Genomic DNA, 17130 nt, shown 5'->3' with positions numbered 1-17130 from the left:
GATGTTTCTCTTGGTGCCTTTCCAGTCCTGTTGGTCTTCCTTTTTGGAAGAACGTGGACATCTTTCAGCACCGCATCGTGTACTTGACCAAAAACTTGCAAAATATTTTCCCAAATGCACGAAATCGACGAGTGATCGAAGACGGCGTCGAAGTGCACGCGTGAAGCCACTCTTCTCAAGAAAACAGTGAGGATGTTGGACAATGGCATTTCAAACAGATTGACTTAACAGTTTTTTTTTTTTTTTTTTTTTTTTTTTTATTGCTCTTACTGATTCATGCACACTACATTACAATACATTACTACAATTACTTACAAAGACGATTCTAACATTGCATACACTACAAACATGAAAAAAAAAAACAATACTATTGTCGCTAACGTAAAGCGCTACTCCTATTTAACAAAAGTTTTGATTGATTGCTAAGCTACTTCTATTTGACACTAATTATGCACTATTTATGAAGATTAAATAAAAGGACTTATTTAAAGATACAATAATTTCTCAAGAAAACTTAAGTATTTCCCATTTCTGTAGGTGAAAATTAAGCCTGTCCCTTTTCTTAGCGATACAATATTCAATGTGTTCAATATATTTAAGTTTAGCTATTAACTGAGGTAGGAGTGGTTTTGTTTTCCTGAGCCGATTAGCGTGGATTACTTGCTTACCAGCAATGAGAATATGATTGAGAAGAGTCCAATGAGGACTTTCTTTTGTAATACCTAGCAGAATTTCGCTGTCATTTAGCCTAGAAATGGTAATATTTAATTTATTTAACCAGTTAGTAGTATGCGTCCAGAAATCTATGGTAAATTTGCAGTGTAAAAACAGATTGACTTAACAGTTAATTAATTGTTTTCAAACGTTTAGATCTGAATAAACCAGTGTCCTTTTTGCGCACAAAGAAGAAGGTTGAAATATGGCGCCTTCGCGCTCATATATCCATCCCAGTCTTCCGGGTCATCAGATCCCCTTGGATAACTAAAGGAACTTTTGAATGGACCCATGGAGCGAACCCTTGGGACGGCGGAAAAGGAGGACTGCACTTCGTTTGAATAAAAGCCGCTTTTTTAATTTCAAAGGGATATCACTAATCAACGCTTTAGAATGGACATACTGACAAATTATTGGAAATTCACTCACCGGATAACAGTAATTCAAAACGTATAAATAAAATAAGAGTACAAAAAACGACGATTACGTTTATACTGTATGAAGGTGTTTCTGGTACAATACCTGCTCCTTATATTGGCATTCTAGCTCAAAATTTTTAGCAAAATCTACGCTCTCTGTTCGTCAGAAAGAAACGCCCAAAGAGAAAAATCTGATTACTTTCTGTGAAAAACTCTTGTTAAATTTTAATTACAGCCCACCTTCGTCTTGACTACAAACAGTCTGTTCCAGCAGCATTTCCCCGACAGGCCTACACTTCCCGCACCAACCACCACACTTAGCCGAGACCAAGGTACCATCCTTCGATTTTTTGTACTCGTGCATTTCAATCCCCGGAGGAAAACCTATGGCTTGCCATTCTGTTGAGGGCTTCAGTCGCAAGCCGGTATGGGTCAGGTCGACTTTGAAGTGTCCCCTTCTGCATGAGCCGCCGTAATGCATCGAGAAGCAATCGCCAGCCGAACCGTAGTGGATTTCCTTTCCGAACGGATCCGACTTGGCGAAGGTGAAATCATCTTGGACGATGGCCATTCTCGGGAGATCTACGCGGACTTTTCGGAACTTCGTCAATCCAGCTTCGGTGTAGTTCATCGTTCCGGGCTTACCCGAACATTTGTACCTCGCCGAGTAGGGTCGGTGAGGCAGTCGTTTAGCGTAGATATAAGCGTAGTTGTTTTGAACGCCTGCCGGTAGTGTGACGAATTCTTTAGGGGAACTGGTATTCATGCCATGACAGTAGACCTTCATTGGGGTGTTACACTCTGGTCGTACATATATGACGTATTCACCGTCTGTGGAACCGACACCTGCGTTTTTCAAACCTAAACAGCTTGTAGCACCTGGAAAATGTGAACGTTCGAGAAAGTGTGTGAATGTCTAAGCAAAATCAACATCTGAAAGCATACTGAACATCCATTTGTGCCATTGTATTTTTGTAAGGTTTATTTTTTACAAACTTCATGCAACCTCGTTCTCAACGTTCTTAGATTTCTTAACATAAAATATCTGGTTCTCAAGCGTTTACGGGGGGCTTCTTGCCTAAACAACAGGATAATAAGGGGGTGTTTCGGCTCTTCGGGCATTAAAGAACTTCAGATCGAAGTATGAGTACGACTTTCGAATTTCAATAGGCCTTATGCATGATAACGTCATATGCTCAAAATTCACCATGCCACCAAGCCTCGTTTACGCGAATTATTCTCAACCCTCTGCCGCCTTCATACAGTTCTCACGTGGGTATTCTTTTCATCATTGCTGCTTAGGGAATTCGTTCACGGTAAAATTTGCAAGTTTGCAATTCGAAAGCGAGGCTTGGAAGTGAAACTAGCCAGTCTGACGTAAACATGCATAAGGGCTATTCAGTTACGTTTCAAGAGCCCTAATTCCTCCCTGTTGCTTATCAGTTCAAGGAGGCCTATCGGTACTACGAGACTGGTGTGAAATGTGATAATCGAAAGCATAAACCCGGGTTTAAAAAGCCGCACTCGTACTCCGATCTGAAGGTCCCTAATTACATTTTCAGCAATAAAAAGCGGGGTTCCCTCTCCTAATGCAGAGGCGGATCAGGTCTAGTGTTTTGCGTTTAGCTGCTTTGTGACTTACCACACTGTCCAAAATGAAATCGTGTAATATCTCTTTGAAACTGACATCTAGCGGCTCTCATGAGGCACGGATTGTTGTATGTGTTACCATCTGTACCGCAAACCGGGTCGTATTGCCGGGTGCAGTATATTCGACACTGACAGCGTAAACGGCCGCTTGAGTCTGCCCCACATTCACCTCCGTACTGACAGTTCCTTTCGTTGCACTCTATTCCTTGCTGGAAAGCTAGTGTCCTGCCACCGTTGTGGAAAGAATGATCTGCTATAATTGAATTGCAAAATATCGCCTCGTTAAATCCTTATTCACCATGGCAATCTATCCCTCCACCCCAAAACAGGTCACCTCCCTCTCCCTTTCAACCTTGATCTTTGTTCTGTTATTTTATTTTGCCATTTAGTGGCCAGTCATTATTTAGAGGGGAAGGAGAGCTGGCCAAAATGGAAGAAGGCTATGTTCAATTTCTCCTGACCCTCCCCTTTTACGAAGCACATTTTTTGCTGACCGTCTCCCCTCTCACCACTCACTCCCTTAAACTTCCCCAATATGCGTGCATAAATTCATATGAGACCCCATTTTACCCTGCAAAAGAATTATTGACCCCCCCCCCCCCCTATTTGCACCAGCCCTCTCCACCCTCTAAGCAATGACCGGTCCCTTATTAGGTGATGAAAATAAAATAAAAACGCGATGTTTATCATGTCTGGCCAATCAGAAAAACTCAAATAACCCAATGAACCAATCAAAACTGGAAAACAAAAACATCCGACCAGTGTCAAGCGCGGAACATTCAACCAGTGCGAAGCGCGGGAAAACATGCATATGCTGTCAAGCGCGGGAAAATGTACGTAAACTTAGCCATGAGCGGTTTTATTTCCTCCCTGATTGGTTAAAACTAATACGTAAATGCTCTGACAGGTAGAGAACGTGGCACGGATGTTTTTAGCCAATTACGTAGATCCATTTGAAAGCCAAGTTGGTAGTCAACGCTAGAAATAAAACTCACTGTTTCGCAGGGGTTCAATAACCCCGCAATATTTTTGTTTCCCTAGGCGAGTAATAATATTTTGAATCGTGTTTCGTGATGTATCCTCATCCAATTGATAAAGGCGGGGTAAAACAGCAAATTTTAATCAGTCACCGCCCATGTAATAACGATTTATACTGTACTTACATACCAGGGCGCTGAAACGCGGCTGTTAAACCTACAACGGCACGCAATACAGAAACAGGGTTGTGAAGATATTTAATAGCAACTTGAAGCGAGTTTTTAAAACGAAACTTTTCACTTTGTTTATAAATGGTTATTTTGTACCAAATCTTAGTTTGTTTTTGACCTTTCGTGCTCGCGTTTGAATAACAACTTAAAACGTATGCCGGAAATAGGTGCTTTCTGTATAAAACGCTTTTCGTTTTGCTAAAGCAAGCTTAGACTAGACATACACAAATCAAACAAAAAGCCTTTATTACAATTATGAACTTCTCTTGTGTAATTTTATTCATTCTTTTACCGAGTTTTATAGTTTTCTAGAAGATTCGCGTGTGTCGATATTCTTTCGCCCTTTTTTTTTTCACCGTTATACAACACAAACAAAGATACAAACACTGGCTGATAAAATAGGTAAATCGAGCTGGGAGATTAAAGTGTTTTTCGTGTACTTAACACACGCTGTTTAAGCAGATTAATGAAATTTTACACCAAGTGTGTTTTATATACCATCTTTTAAAAAGCTCAATCTTTATTTCGTTTGACTGAAATGTCTATGACACGTATTTTTGACATTCCCGCAGGTCCTTATACTACCTCTAACTTTTTCAGTTTGTTGCTGAAATACAATAAAAAAGGTTCTACTTAACTTCTTGTTTAGTCGTACGACGATATGTAATAAATAGAATAAGATTTAATTCATACACTGGTTTACGCAAAAGCCGTATATGTAAAGGCCCTTGAAAGCAGTCCTCTCAGGTATCCAAAGAAAACGGTGGACCCTTTCCACAACCAAAATCTTTGTTGCCTGCCTCTTCACATTATGTTAAAAGGGTTGTTCAATCACTTCAAACTGCAACGATCGTTTTGAAGTTACACGCCCTATATAGCGTGATAGATCCACTTAATAGTGCGATCACTTATTTTACCCCCGAGATCGGCAACCTGAATAAACAGTAAACAAGTCGGATGCCGCCAAACGTTGTTCGTAAGAATCATACTCGGATTACTCGCGCGCGCGCGGGAAATCATAACGTTACTAAACAACGAGCAACCACAGACACAAAACGAACCTTCTCGGTCGTCTATCTCCGCGGATTTAGGTTTTTGAAGGTTCGGATACATTTCGTGCAGAATAGGCCATTATTGGCTGTTTGCGACAGCGTTTATTATTCCAGCAGAATAAGGAATTGTTTAGAGGAATAAGCCCGATACAATATAAATGACAAGGTAATTAAACTGAGTTGCAACATTAGTCGAGGGAATAAGTGCAAGTTTTGGCAAATCTTCGTTGAAGCACTCGAAGAATTTCCGAATTATTGACATTATTTCATTCTGTGCAAAGTTTTCCAATAATTTTGTCTTTTAAGAAAAAAAAGCAAAGCAATTAATAAGCACTATAGGACTAAACTTATGGTCTTTGACTCATAATAACTGTACGTTTTAAAAAACCCTAAAGTCTATTAGAATGCAAATAAATCTTTGCTAAAATAAATAATTAAAAGCCAATCAAAAACTTCTACTTCCGGTTGATTTTATCACCTTCTCAAATGTTCAGATCTGGATTTTTCTCGCACTTCTTAGTGTGTACAATAATAATATGTATTTATTTTTCTTTTTAGGTACGTTACGATCGTGTTTCAAAGATGTTTATGTTAAAACACATTTTAAACAAAATTAATAGAAACAAAGTTCATAATTTCAAAGAAACAATGCAACGATTAACTGTATCTTTTTTTCCCTTGGAAAATATACTGTCTGCATATAATATTAACAATTTTCAGTTTGCTTCAATTGGTTGCGTTACTTGATCGCCATGTATCGGAAGCATCGCAGCTAGTTTGACTGAAAACGATGTTTTACTTGAAATTAAATCACTTAACTGCTACAATTGCAGTTAATTGAATTCTTATCGATATCACTCGTATATTCGAGAACCCGATAAAAGTCTCACTGATTGAACGATGTGTGGCCCCAACTGAAATGTATCATGTTTTGCGGCCAGACTGCTTCATAAAAAGATGAACGGAAGTCCGCTTAACCTTTATACCACATCCGCTTGTGATTACGTTGACGTCACGATGTTTGGATCGGTCGAGAAGACTGAAAAAAAATCTTATTTTCGCTTGGAATTTTGGTGTCAAAAACCGAGTTATTTATAAAACATTAAAGTCAAAACAAGATCTGTTATGAAAATTCGATAGTGTATGAATGGTTCAGTGATCAATTTACGACTCGTGTCATGCAATTCAAGTGCGCATAGGTTACCTCAAGAGCACGCAACTTACATAATTTAATATTACATAAAGCGCGCAGCGCAAAACCGCGCGATTTCAGTGAAATCGCGTGCCGATACACTACGTATTAAAATTATTTCATACCTGGGAGCGCTTTCAGGACTTCATCAACCATTCGCATCGTGACGGGTAGCGACGCAACTGCGGTCAAAAAGCCGCTTGAATGTCGTTTTGCAACCCAAAGTCTCACGTCCTCTATTTTGTGTTGATGTTCACAAGATGACGCTCTTTCAATGGCGTTTATTACAGTAACGCTACTCAGTTGCGAATCTTTTCGATACACATTCCGTACGTGAATTTGGGCCGTGATGTGGTTGTTTCTCTCGAGGAACAATCTCGTAATTTCTCCAGTGAACGCTACATATCCCTTTCCAGTAAATGTTGGTAACGGGCAGAATCGTGAAAATTCACCGTTCGCGGCAAAACAGACCGTCCTCAAAAGGCAGAAAACTGCGAGTATTTGAAGAAAAATCCCCGTCATTGAAATTCTGATCTCCTTCTTTCTTTGTCTTTACTGCATATCTCAGCTAATCGGCTTGTAGGTTGATGCAAGCACGGCAAGTAACCCTCGCAGCTCCCTGATTTCAAAGATGTCTCAGATGTTTCGGACGCGATACTAAAATAATCAAAACAATAATTTGAATTGGACTAATTAGGGCGGCAAGCAAACAATAAGAGAAAAAACGTAAGACCACAAACCTTTTGTCTGAGAGAAACTACGCTTTTGTATTCGTCGTTGCGGCAAAGAAGTGAGTTTGCCAACTGCTTCAATGCAAGCGGTTCAATTATAAACTACGGAAGGTCTAGGTAAAATAATAATTTTAAACTTGGAAGGTTTTTTTCCTCAAAGACTTGTGCTGGGCAGCAAATTAACCAATGAACAGCTCCTAATTTCAGAAGAACTCAGTTTAATACTGCTCGCCAGGCAAGTAAGTCTTTGTGGGAAGAATTACGATGTGAGTCAGTGGGATTTAAGTGAAATATTATCCGTTTTCACAGCTTGAACTGTCAAACATCCCTCCGATGAAAGGTGCATTGAGAGTTTAGTAAATCATTGCCAAATTGTATTTCCTTTTCGCGATGAAATCCAGAGATAGTAAGCTCTAAATTTAGATTGTAAAGAAGCAAAAATCCGTAATATAAGCTGAAAGGTTATTTTCAGCAAATTGAGCGCTACAAGATGGCTTTAAAATGAGTTGTTTATTGTTTGCTTGTGAATTCCTTTGTTAAGCCGCGAAATCAAAGGAGAGAAAGTGACGCTTTACTTTAGCTTAGTTCGTTCTAGACTTGCCACAAGTCGACCTCACGAGTTCTTTTCGTTATCTACTTGATTGAGCTTTCCGTTTGAACAAAATAACGCGAAAACAGGGAAAAGGTTAAAAAATAATCCCTGCTATGGAATTTTAATTTAGTTATTTTTCTTGCATTATAAGCAAGGTTGCGCGCGAAACTATTCATTGTTAGCGACTAACAAGTTGTAGAAGTTTCGACAGTCGTATCTCGTGCCTGGGGGGGGGGGGGGAGGGGGGACTCCTATATGAAAGGGACGGGGATGCTCGTCGTCTCGCTAAGGGCTATAGATTTTCGGCATTTTTGCAAGTGAAAAAAGAAAAAAGGGCGTCGTACTACGTTGGCGATCAGGCATGAAGAATGGTTTCTTTATATTAAGGGGATCAAAAACTTGAGCCATGCCCAGGTTGGTCTCCTTTAGGAGTTTAATTCAAAACTAAATTTTCCGACAAACGTTCTCGTCCTTTTATATAGGAGCTCCCCCCCCCCCCCTGGGACCTTCTCCACTACTCTAAAAAAAAAAAATTAAAAATGGAACTAGGCTTGAGTGGAATCGATTTCTCTTATGGGCCAACAGCCTCTATCACTGATAGAAGTTGACATGTTGAAAGTTCTTAGTTGCCGGCTTAACTACAGAGTACCGTTGCACAGTTAGCCGCTAACGAAATTTTATTCCAAATCCCTAAGGTGGCCTTTTACCGCGTCCTTTACGAGAGTTTCGACGAATTTTCATCAAAAGTGCATCGCATTGTATTTGTTTGCGGACTTGTTTGGAAATTGAAGAGAAGACATTAGAGTGATTTTACTAAACCCGTGAAATAGTTATTACACTTTTTATACTATACGACACTGATTCCATTGATTTCTTTTAAGTGTTTAAGCCTGGTTTTCACTAGCGACGCAAGCACAAGCACAAGTACACAAGCACAAGCATCAAAAAGCAATGCCCTTGTGTTTTTGCGTGAGTCGAAGCCGTTTTCAGGGTGAAATAAGAGCTGTTATCCTTGCGCTTGTGTTTGCGACGCTAGTGAAAACCAGGCTTTAGTTTTGACTATTACGCACTAACTGTTAGATATTGTTTCACGGGTTAATTGAAATCACTGGGCATAACTTTCCGTGTAATTGACCGGGTCAAGACGTCTTATACTTATGGCTGTTTAGGTTCGTGGGAGCAATATATAAGTAAGGATCGGTGCGAAATTACTAAATTCCAAATCCCATTCTATTTTTATATGAAAATAAAGATTTCCTTCTTTCTTTCTTCTTTTTTGTCAGGTTATCCTCACACGATTCTTGACTCGTATTCGTATTGAAATGACAAGTATAAAGTAAACAAGGCAAGTGATGGTAACATTGAAATCTCGAAAACGAAATTTCGTGTGACTGTGTAGCGCATATAATTAGTGCAAACGATAATTAAAATGCAAAATGCGCCAGAGATAGAAAAATGTTTCCAGACGTCTCGGGGTTACTTTCCCTTCTTCAGTGGAAAATGTAAATGCCAGTTAACGGAAAAAGGTAAGTGGTGGGCGAGTCCAACCGAGAAGCAGAAGTCAGATACTTTTGGTGACTCTCCAACGAGCATCGTATGATTGGGTTTCAATGGGGAAAATATCTACCTGCAAAATATCAGTTTGTAAGCAGAACTTCTAGATTGCTGAAAGACGTGGGAAAGGGCGTAACCTGGTGAGCACGTTGCCCTTGAGAAATTGAACGCAATCCAAACATTTCTATGGCTATTATAACTTCGCGAGTTGACACGATAAAATAAACCCTTCACAACGGTCAAACGCAAAAGTTGACGTCACATACGGTCTTCGCCGCCTCAAACTTTTGACTCGAAAGTAGGAAAACTTTTGTAAGAAATTGTTAAAGAAATAGTACGGTGAAAGAAAATTTCAAGCTGGGAAACTCAGTGGAGATGAATTATTCAATTTCCAATCCATAAGCGGCGCATAAACCTTAACTTTTCAGGGACGGCGTTAACTGTTGGCTTAAAGCGATAGTTTTCAGAAAATTTAAGACTTTGTATGGAACATTTTGGTCAATTACACAAGTACTGCGCACGCGGGCTGCGTTTAACCGCTGTGAAAATAAACCCTGGGGTCATGTTATCCGCTCGGGATAGCCCGAATTGTCACCCGACCCCCTCCCGAAACGAAAAATAAATCTATCACTGACCAAGCTTGTTCGGTCAAGATGACTCGACATTTCGCTCGTTTTTATTCGTTTTGCGTGTTTATGTACCTCGACTGCGTTTCAGTCCATAGCCACGCGAAAAAAAAAAATAGAACTTGGGCAACATCCCGCCATATTGACCTCACGCTTGGCCAATGGACCCATATGTTCATATCAAAACAAAATGAGTACGTCAATCTTAGAAAAAAACTTTATTAAGTATTTAGCAAAATAAGGCATGGTCTGTAAGGAAACGAGAGAGAAATAGAGAGTTAAAAAAGAGGATAAGGTTTGGAGATAAGGGATCTGAAAGAAGATACAGTTGAATCCCGATAACTCGAACCCTCAGTAACTCGAACCTCCCGCTAACTCATACCCTTTTTGATTCCCCTCCAGGTCATTTTTCACTAACTTTACCCTCAGTAACTCGAACTCCGCTAACTCGAACCTTTTTCAATTTCCCTGGAAGGGTCGAGTTATCGTGATTCAACTGTACTTGTTATAAGCATTCGCTAACCAGCCTTCTTTCTTCATCACTATGTGCGTTCAGAAGATTGTAAGGATCTGGTACGTTATGTAAGTCGCAACAATGTGTCAGTTTGGAAGTGGCCTTTAGAAAGCGTGAGAGAGACGGATAGCAAAATGTTACATGTAGGTCACTATAAATATTTGTCTACACTGGACTATCCATCACTGTTTATCAATGGACCATCGTGCCAGAGGCACACTATAAAGTGACTTTTATAGCTGAATATTTGTTTTTGCTGTTTCCATGTCAGCAAAACGTTGGATGAAACTTTAACTTCCCTGAGGGTCAACAAATTCAGCTACATGTATGTATGTACTTTGTTAAATCACCATGTTCACTAACAATCTGTGTAAATAAAAAGAAAAGAAAAAAGAATGTCATAAAACTCGAATAAAAAAAAGCAAAAATTCCCAACCGTGTTTAGCAAGTATTTTGACTCAGCCAGTGCAGTACTCAAACTCAGACATCCCAACCCCAAGCCGAGTGCACTTGCTAGTAGCCTACCACAGCCTTCCAACAAAACCACAGTAGAGCCAATAAATATGATCTGGACCCCAATGATAGGCAGAGCATCACATCAATATCGCAGAGACCACCGGTTCAAATCCCATTAAAGCCCTGAAATTTTCGGGTTTCTTTTCCGATAGTGTAGCAGCTCTCATAAGCTTGTAATTCTACTGGAACTTGAGCGTAGCAGTTGCTATTGTGTATGTAGGCTCAATTTCCCCTGCCTTCTCAAGTCTAGTCTTTGTTCTTTGGAAATCGAGCCTATTGTTTTTGGGGCTAGGGGCATTGTTCCTGTTGTTTGTCCTATTGTTTTCTTGAAGGGTAGCAAGCCATTCATGTGAGACCCTGCGAGAGCCCCCCCCCCCCCTCCCCCAACAGTTGCTTAAATTGTAGGGATTTCAATGAGAATCATGTCATTGATGGTTTAAAGATCTTACACGATCTTACAAACAAAGAACGTGATTCTTAACATGAAGAATCTCCTACTAACCATCTTTCCTCATGTTGCTGTTTGAGTCTTTCAGCCTCAGCTTCTAGTTCAGCGCAAGCTCGTTCAATTTCATAATTCTTTGACACCAGACCAACCCAACTAATAACAAACAAAAGTGATCATTAGACATCTTAGTACAGACAACTCCTGCCATGTGGACACCTCGATATAAGGGACACCCTGTTAGTACTGACAGGAGTTGATGTCCCAGCAAATAAGAATTACTAAAAATAGCTCCCGCTACTATAGACTTTCTCTATTGTGGACACCAAATTGTGGTCCCGAAGGTGTCCATTATACTGGGAGTTGACTGTAATAACATATGTTAGCCTAGTAAGCAAATCTTCATTGTATGTGATACAACAAAAAAGGTTATGAAACATACCTCTGCTCCAGGTGTTGAAGTTGATCTCCAGCCTTTGTCTACAACACAAACAAACAAAAACTATCTACAGTCAATCTTGCAGGAGGAACAACGGTTTAAATAATGTTGTTGAGTCAGACCAATTTATTCCCATCAAATCAAAGTATAGCTTTATCTAGTGGAGGGGGACAGGGGGGTCTAAACCTCCTGCCTCATGTGTCTTTTACTCCCGCTTCCCGTATTTTTTTTTACTCCCACCTCCCGCCCATTTCCATAGCCGTTCTCTCCTCTTTGTCCCATATCTATTGCAAAATACAACAAAATGTTGCGAAATTTTACTTGTTTTCTCCCGGTTCCCGCCACCTTAACAATCCCGCTTACCACCCTCCCTTCTCCCCTACTCCCACCCCATGTTCCCCTCCACTATCTACCCTTTGAAAAACTGGGCGGCCATTGTGTAGTGACGTTTTGGTGTCATCCGTACCCTTACCTGCTCAGTCTTACGCTGCCAATTTATTTCTTGAATTTCTTTCCTAAAAGCAAAAGAAAAAATCACCTGTAACTTATACTGAACAGTGAACTCTAACTTAGAAACTTGAAGAAGCTAGTGAATTTCACTAGCTGCCAAATAATTGAAAGGCGACAATCAAGAATGACGCTTCAAATCTTTGGGTAAATTGAACATTGTCAAGATAGCTCCAAATTTCGCATGCAAGTTAGTTTATGTCTGCTAAATAGGGTTTAGGCAAAATTTTGTAGTGTCGTTCTCGCTATCCACCTTTCAATTATTATCAAAAACCCTGACTTCTGTTGGCAAGTTAAATTGAATGTAAGGAAGAGGCAGGCAAGTGGGTGGGTGGATAACTGGATGGCAAGGTCACTAATTGTCTTATTTTATGACCCTCACAGCACATACCATTTGTAAAGAGACCCAGCTGCCTGGGTATGTGAGAAAAAACAATGTCTGCTTCCTCTGTTCCTCTATTGCATGAAATATGACTTACTTGATGTCCATGAGTTTCTTTTGCTGTTGAGCCAGTATTCTCTGCAAAGTTTCATTGTGGATTCTCCATGCAGCACTACCATATTTTGACAACAGCTCCAGATTTTCAATTCTAAAGATTATTACACACGAAATTAGGAATGGCAAGTTTCAAATCAATTGACCTGCCTCACCATGGTTTAGCAGTATTTAAACACCATTTTCTATTTCTATTATTAAAAACCAGCCATAGTATATTGCGATTCCTGAGTTTTGATTGGTTTACAGGCAATGGTATACATGAGCTCATATACCATGAACTACAAATATGGTAGGTGTATATATCAGCAAGAACAGCCGGAGAGCTCAAATATTGCAATTCTTTGGGTGTTTTTAATAAAACAATTATTCTACTCATGCTTGTTGGATATGATATACCGGTAGTTATAGCCAACTCATAAAAGATGGCTGTATGCAACAACAAGTCAAGATCTAAGTAAGCTCACTTAGTGGATCAAAGGGAAGATGGCAAGCAGTAATTTACAGACCCTAAACAATGGGTAAATCATAAAATACCAGAAATACAATGTAAACTTCTGTGTTTTTACCTTTCAGCTTGATGTTCCAGTTGAGCCATGGAGTTATTCACAGCTTCTGTCCATGATGTGATGTCGTGCTTCTGGTTTGCAGTTGGTTGGGGTAGTTCATATCTAAAGAAATATTAACAGTCAGTGATAAGAAGCTAATATGATGTTCAGAAAATTATTACCGGTATGATATACCGGTAAACAAGGTTTCCATGAAAGAACATGCCTATCATTAAACATGTAACATTTATGTAACATTTGCCATCCAAACTGGATCATGAAGTAACAAGTGATTCAACATTATTATTTTCTCATAATAATTCAAACATGAATAACATGAGTCATTCTATTTTAAGAGGAAAGCAGCCTCAAGTAGAGTAAAGCCGGAACTACATGCCACTTTAAGACAAGTACACGTCTAGTAATATAAACTCCACTTGAACTTTTTGAAATAATTGGATTTTACATGTACCTGTGTACAAAAAAAAGACACATGCAAATCACAGATTTAGTCCCTACTAATTCCGTGTAGTTAATTTATTAACAGCACACACCTTTTCATGCTGAGTAAGTCCATTGGCTGTCTTTTGCTTATTCTTTCAAATTCCTTTTTCAAGACTGGTGTCTAAAAATATTACAGTAATAACAAAATAGGTTTCAGTCCTGAAAGAGTAGTTAGTCATAAAATAATGCTACACAACTTAGTTCTTTGCAATGTCCAAATACCAGTGAGTCCTTCCTTTGAGATTCAACTCCCTTGCATAGTAATCTTTTGTGTCTTGTTTAATTCAAAAATATGGGAAGCATGGCGACCTAATGGCTAGTGTGCTGGACTCTGGTTCGAGCAGTCCGGGGCAGGGGGGCACTGTGTTGTATTCTTGGGCAAGATACTTTAATCTCATAGTGTCTCTCTCCACCCAGGTGTATAAATGGGTACCAGTAAAATAATGCTAGGGGGTACCCTGCAATAGATTAGCATCCCATTCAGGGGGGAGTAGAAATATTCCTAGCCACTTAATGCTACAGAAACCAGGATAAGCTTCAGCAGTATGGGCCGCATGGCTTGAGGCTTCCCTTTTAATTAAAAAATCTCTGAGGATTTAATTCAAACAACTGATTCAAAACAGTGTCTAAAACAGGTGCAGTGGTCTATTCTCTCTGAATTCAGTAGTCTACAGCCTATGATCCTGTCTGACAGTATCAAGCTCTCTCCACCCAGGTGAACAAATTTGCATGAAACTGAAACAACGAAAATGAAACCACCGAAACGACCATAGAGCGGCACAAAACCCCAGGGGGGGGTACTTGCAGTATACATGACGGGGAGGTCCGACGTATTTTTTTCGGTTGAAAATTTACACCCTCTGTATTTTTTTGGGTCAAGAGATCTGTCATATATTTTTTTAGGTCTTAAGGTCTGTTTTATTGAATAAATCAGTATAGAGGTGCTAGGTCTTGTACTTTTTGGGGTAGAAAATTTTGATGTCAGGTATTTTTTTGGGTGTAAAATTTCAGGCTCATGTATTTTTTTTGGGTTCGCAATATGAAGCTCCGTCGGACCCCCCCCGTCATGTATACTGCAAGTACCCCCCTGGGCACAAAACAAAAATCACCGAAACAAGCAAGACCAATTACAATCATCGACGGCTAACTGTAAACAGGCCAACCTGAGTATTATTCAAGCTAACCAGAGTGCTATTCAGGCTATCCGGACACGGTGGTTAGCGCTCAGGTTAACCTGTTTATGGATAGCTCTCAATAATTGTAATGGGTTTTACTTGTTTCGGTGATTTTGTTTCGCTCACTCGTTTTGGCCATTTAGTTTTGTTTTGATGATTTTTAGTTTGGTCATTTAGGTGGTTTCACTTTTTTTTCATTTCATTGTTTCGGGTTTTAGTACATGCCGCACCAGTAGACTCTATTTCTATACTGCCACATTTTTATGACATCAACCAACAACACTACAGCTTTGCTAAGAAGTCTACAAACGAAAAAAAACACTTTTCTTACCTCAAAAACTTCATAGTCTGGAGTAGCAAGGAAGTCTAAATAGTTTTTTGTTGGTCTGTAACGTCTCGTCTCTTCTTCAACCAACTGGTTTACCTGTCAAATGCATAAAATGTCAAAGAATATTCTGGTATTGGTGATTGAAGTTTGAATAACCTGGATGGTCAAACATTTTAGAACCATCCTACCACTTTGGCTGTCAACAAATAACGTGCCAGAAACAGTGTTTCCAAAGGCTTCTTGCACCACAACACTAATAATATAACAACTGTAATCAAAACAAGCTTATATTTTTGTAGTAGCAATGCAACTGAACTGAATTTTGTACTGAGCTCTTTGTTCTCTCCTATTTAAACCAGACATTACATTGACAAAAACATCAAACAGAAGAAATTATTCAAAATGATTTGGAGGTAGTAGTAAGCTTATGTTGTTTAGATGATTATTCACTGTCTTGAGGACTGATACTTTCAAAGAAAATAAAAGAAGATCCAGACGTTCAATATAGATTATAACTATTAACTTAAAGTTCTCCTTAAAGAAGATAACGAAATTATAAAGTCTGACTACCTATAGGCTACAGGAAATATACAAAAGCTATGTATACTAAAATGACAAAATCTCGTGGTCAAACACATCTCTCCTTTAGATTGCCGTTAAATACAGTTCTTTCCTTTAGATTGCCGTTTAGCTTGGTGAAGTAACCATGAAGCTTGTTTACTGTAGGTGCCGTTTACAATCTTACCATTTCCCTGACTCCCTGGTCATCATATCCTTGATCAAAATACGGCAAAGCGTCCGGAGCAACTTCATGTGTAGCCGCCATGATGGATCTACGTTACCCACAATACACTTCCACGCTAGAATCTTCAAGCAGGCGGGGACTTATGGGTACTTATATGCGTACAGAGACCTAAGGAGACGCCGAAACACTTGCCGTCCCCTAAAGGGAGTTTTCTGCGTATATTTTGGATAAGAGATACCATACGCAGTTTTAAAAAATAAGCGCCTTGCTACTTGTCAGAGGTTTCATAATCAACCCGATTTTGAATAAAAGTGTTTTAATCGGTTCTGACAGGCCAGTTCTATAATTTGCAAAGTGACTAATATAATGAAATGGTGGAGGTGAGGTGGGCATTGGGGTCACCAAAACAACTTAAAACTAGTGGTAACCACAGGTTAGAAAGTGCGGGCCTCGATGCAGTTAAGAGAAGGTACTGGGAGGGAAGTACAGTGTCGATAAATCACTGGACAAAAGAAAATTATTCCGAGTAAGGTCGAGTAACGCGTCACGCTTAAGTCACGAATGTTTTTTATCGTTTCCTATTGCCGCCAACCAATCAGAGTTGTTTTTTTGATTGACAGTTTTGCGAAGTGTAGTCGAGCACGCGGTGTGAATTGAGATGTGATTTTCCTCCGTCGGCAAACTCGCTTTGTTGTCAGTGTTATTATGAATTTCTCGAGAATAACCGTTGTTGGAATCATTCGCTTTGCCGTAGTTTATCTGTGATACAATCACAGCAGATCTTCTCAAAAGCAACACCTATAAAACAACGTCTGCAAAACGTAATGTCTGCAAGACAGAAGCCTCGTTCTAATGTGACAAACTGTTGATTTTTCGCATTCTTATCGCTCTTGGAGACAAGATTTTTCTCTTCCGGTGTTACGACAAACTGTCGTGATTGACACATTTTTTTTGCATTCCGATCGTTCTTAGTGGAAGAACAAAATTTTCAACTTCCGGTTTGCAGATAGCCTTTATAAATGTGGCGCGCACGCGTAATACGCAATCCGCTGGTCACTGTCAAGATTAGGGTTGCGGGCCTCTCTTGGGCCCGCAACAAAAAAAAAACCGTTTCCACGTTTCTCGAAAATTATCCTGCGTGCAGCCCGTCTCCTAAGGGACATCGTCTCTTTCCC

The 17130-nt window shown here is 39.6% G+C and overlaps 2 protein-coding genes across 2 annotated transcripts in view; both read right to left on the bottom strand.

Moving 5' to 3' along the window:
* Nucleotides 1-7131, bottom strand: part of LOC144658049 (uncharacterized) — a 155151-nt gene extending 148020 nt beyond the window's left edge. Inside the window, 4 exon segments of the mRNA XM_078518375.1 lie at nt 1374-2012; nt 2776-3036; nt 6361-6892; nt 6976-7131. Coding sequence (XP_078374501.1) covers nt 1374-2012; nt 2776-3036; nt 6361-6757 — 1297 coding nt within the window. The 5' untranslated portion in view covers nt 6758-6892; nt 6976-7131.
* Nucleotides 7132-9939: 2808 nt separating this feature from the next.
* On the bottom strand, nt 9940-16075 carry LOC144656909 (pre-mRNA-splicing factor SPF27-like). Its single transcript, XM_078517153.1, has 9 exons — nt 15956-16075; nt 15214-15306; nt 13758-13828; nt 13225-13326; nt 12639-12749; nt 12125-12167; nt 11656-11693; nt 11271-11369; nt 9940-10618 (listed from the first exon to the last, which is right to left on the bottom strand). Coding segments are annotated over exons 1-9 (639 nt in total). The 5' UTR covers nt 16037-16075; the 3' UTR covers nt 9940-10617.
* Nucleotides 16076-17130: the final 1055 nt, after the last annotated feature.

This window comes from Oculina patagonica, chromosome 6, assembly GCF_052425735.1.
Source record: "Oculina patagonica isolate OP01 chromosome 6, crgOcupat, whole genome shotgun sequence".
Taxonomy (NCBI): Eukaryota; Metazoa; Cnidaria; class Anthozoa; order Scleractinia; family Oculinidae; genus Oculina; species Oculina patagonica.
The sequence above is the reverse complement of the archived record's forward strand: the minus strand, read 5'-3'. Positions and strand labels throughout refer to the sequence as shown.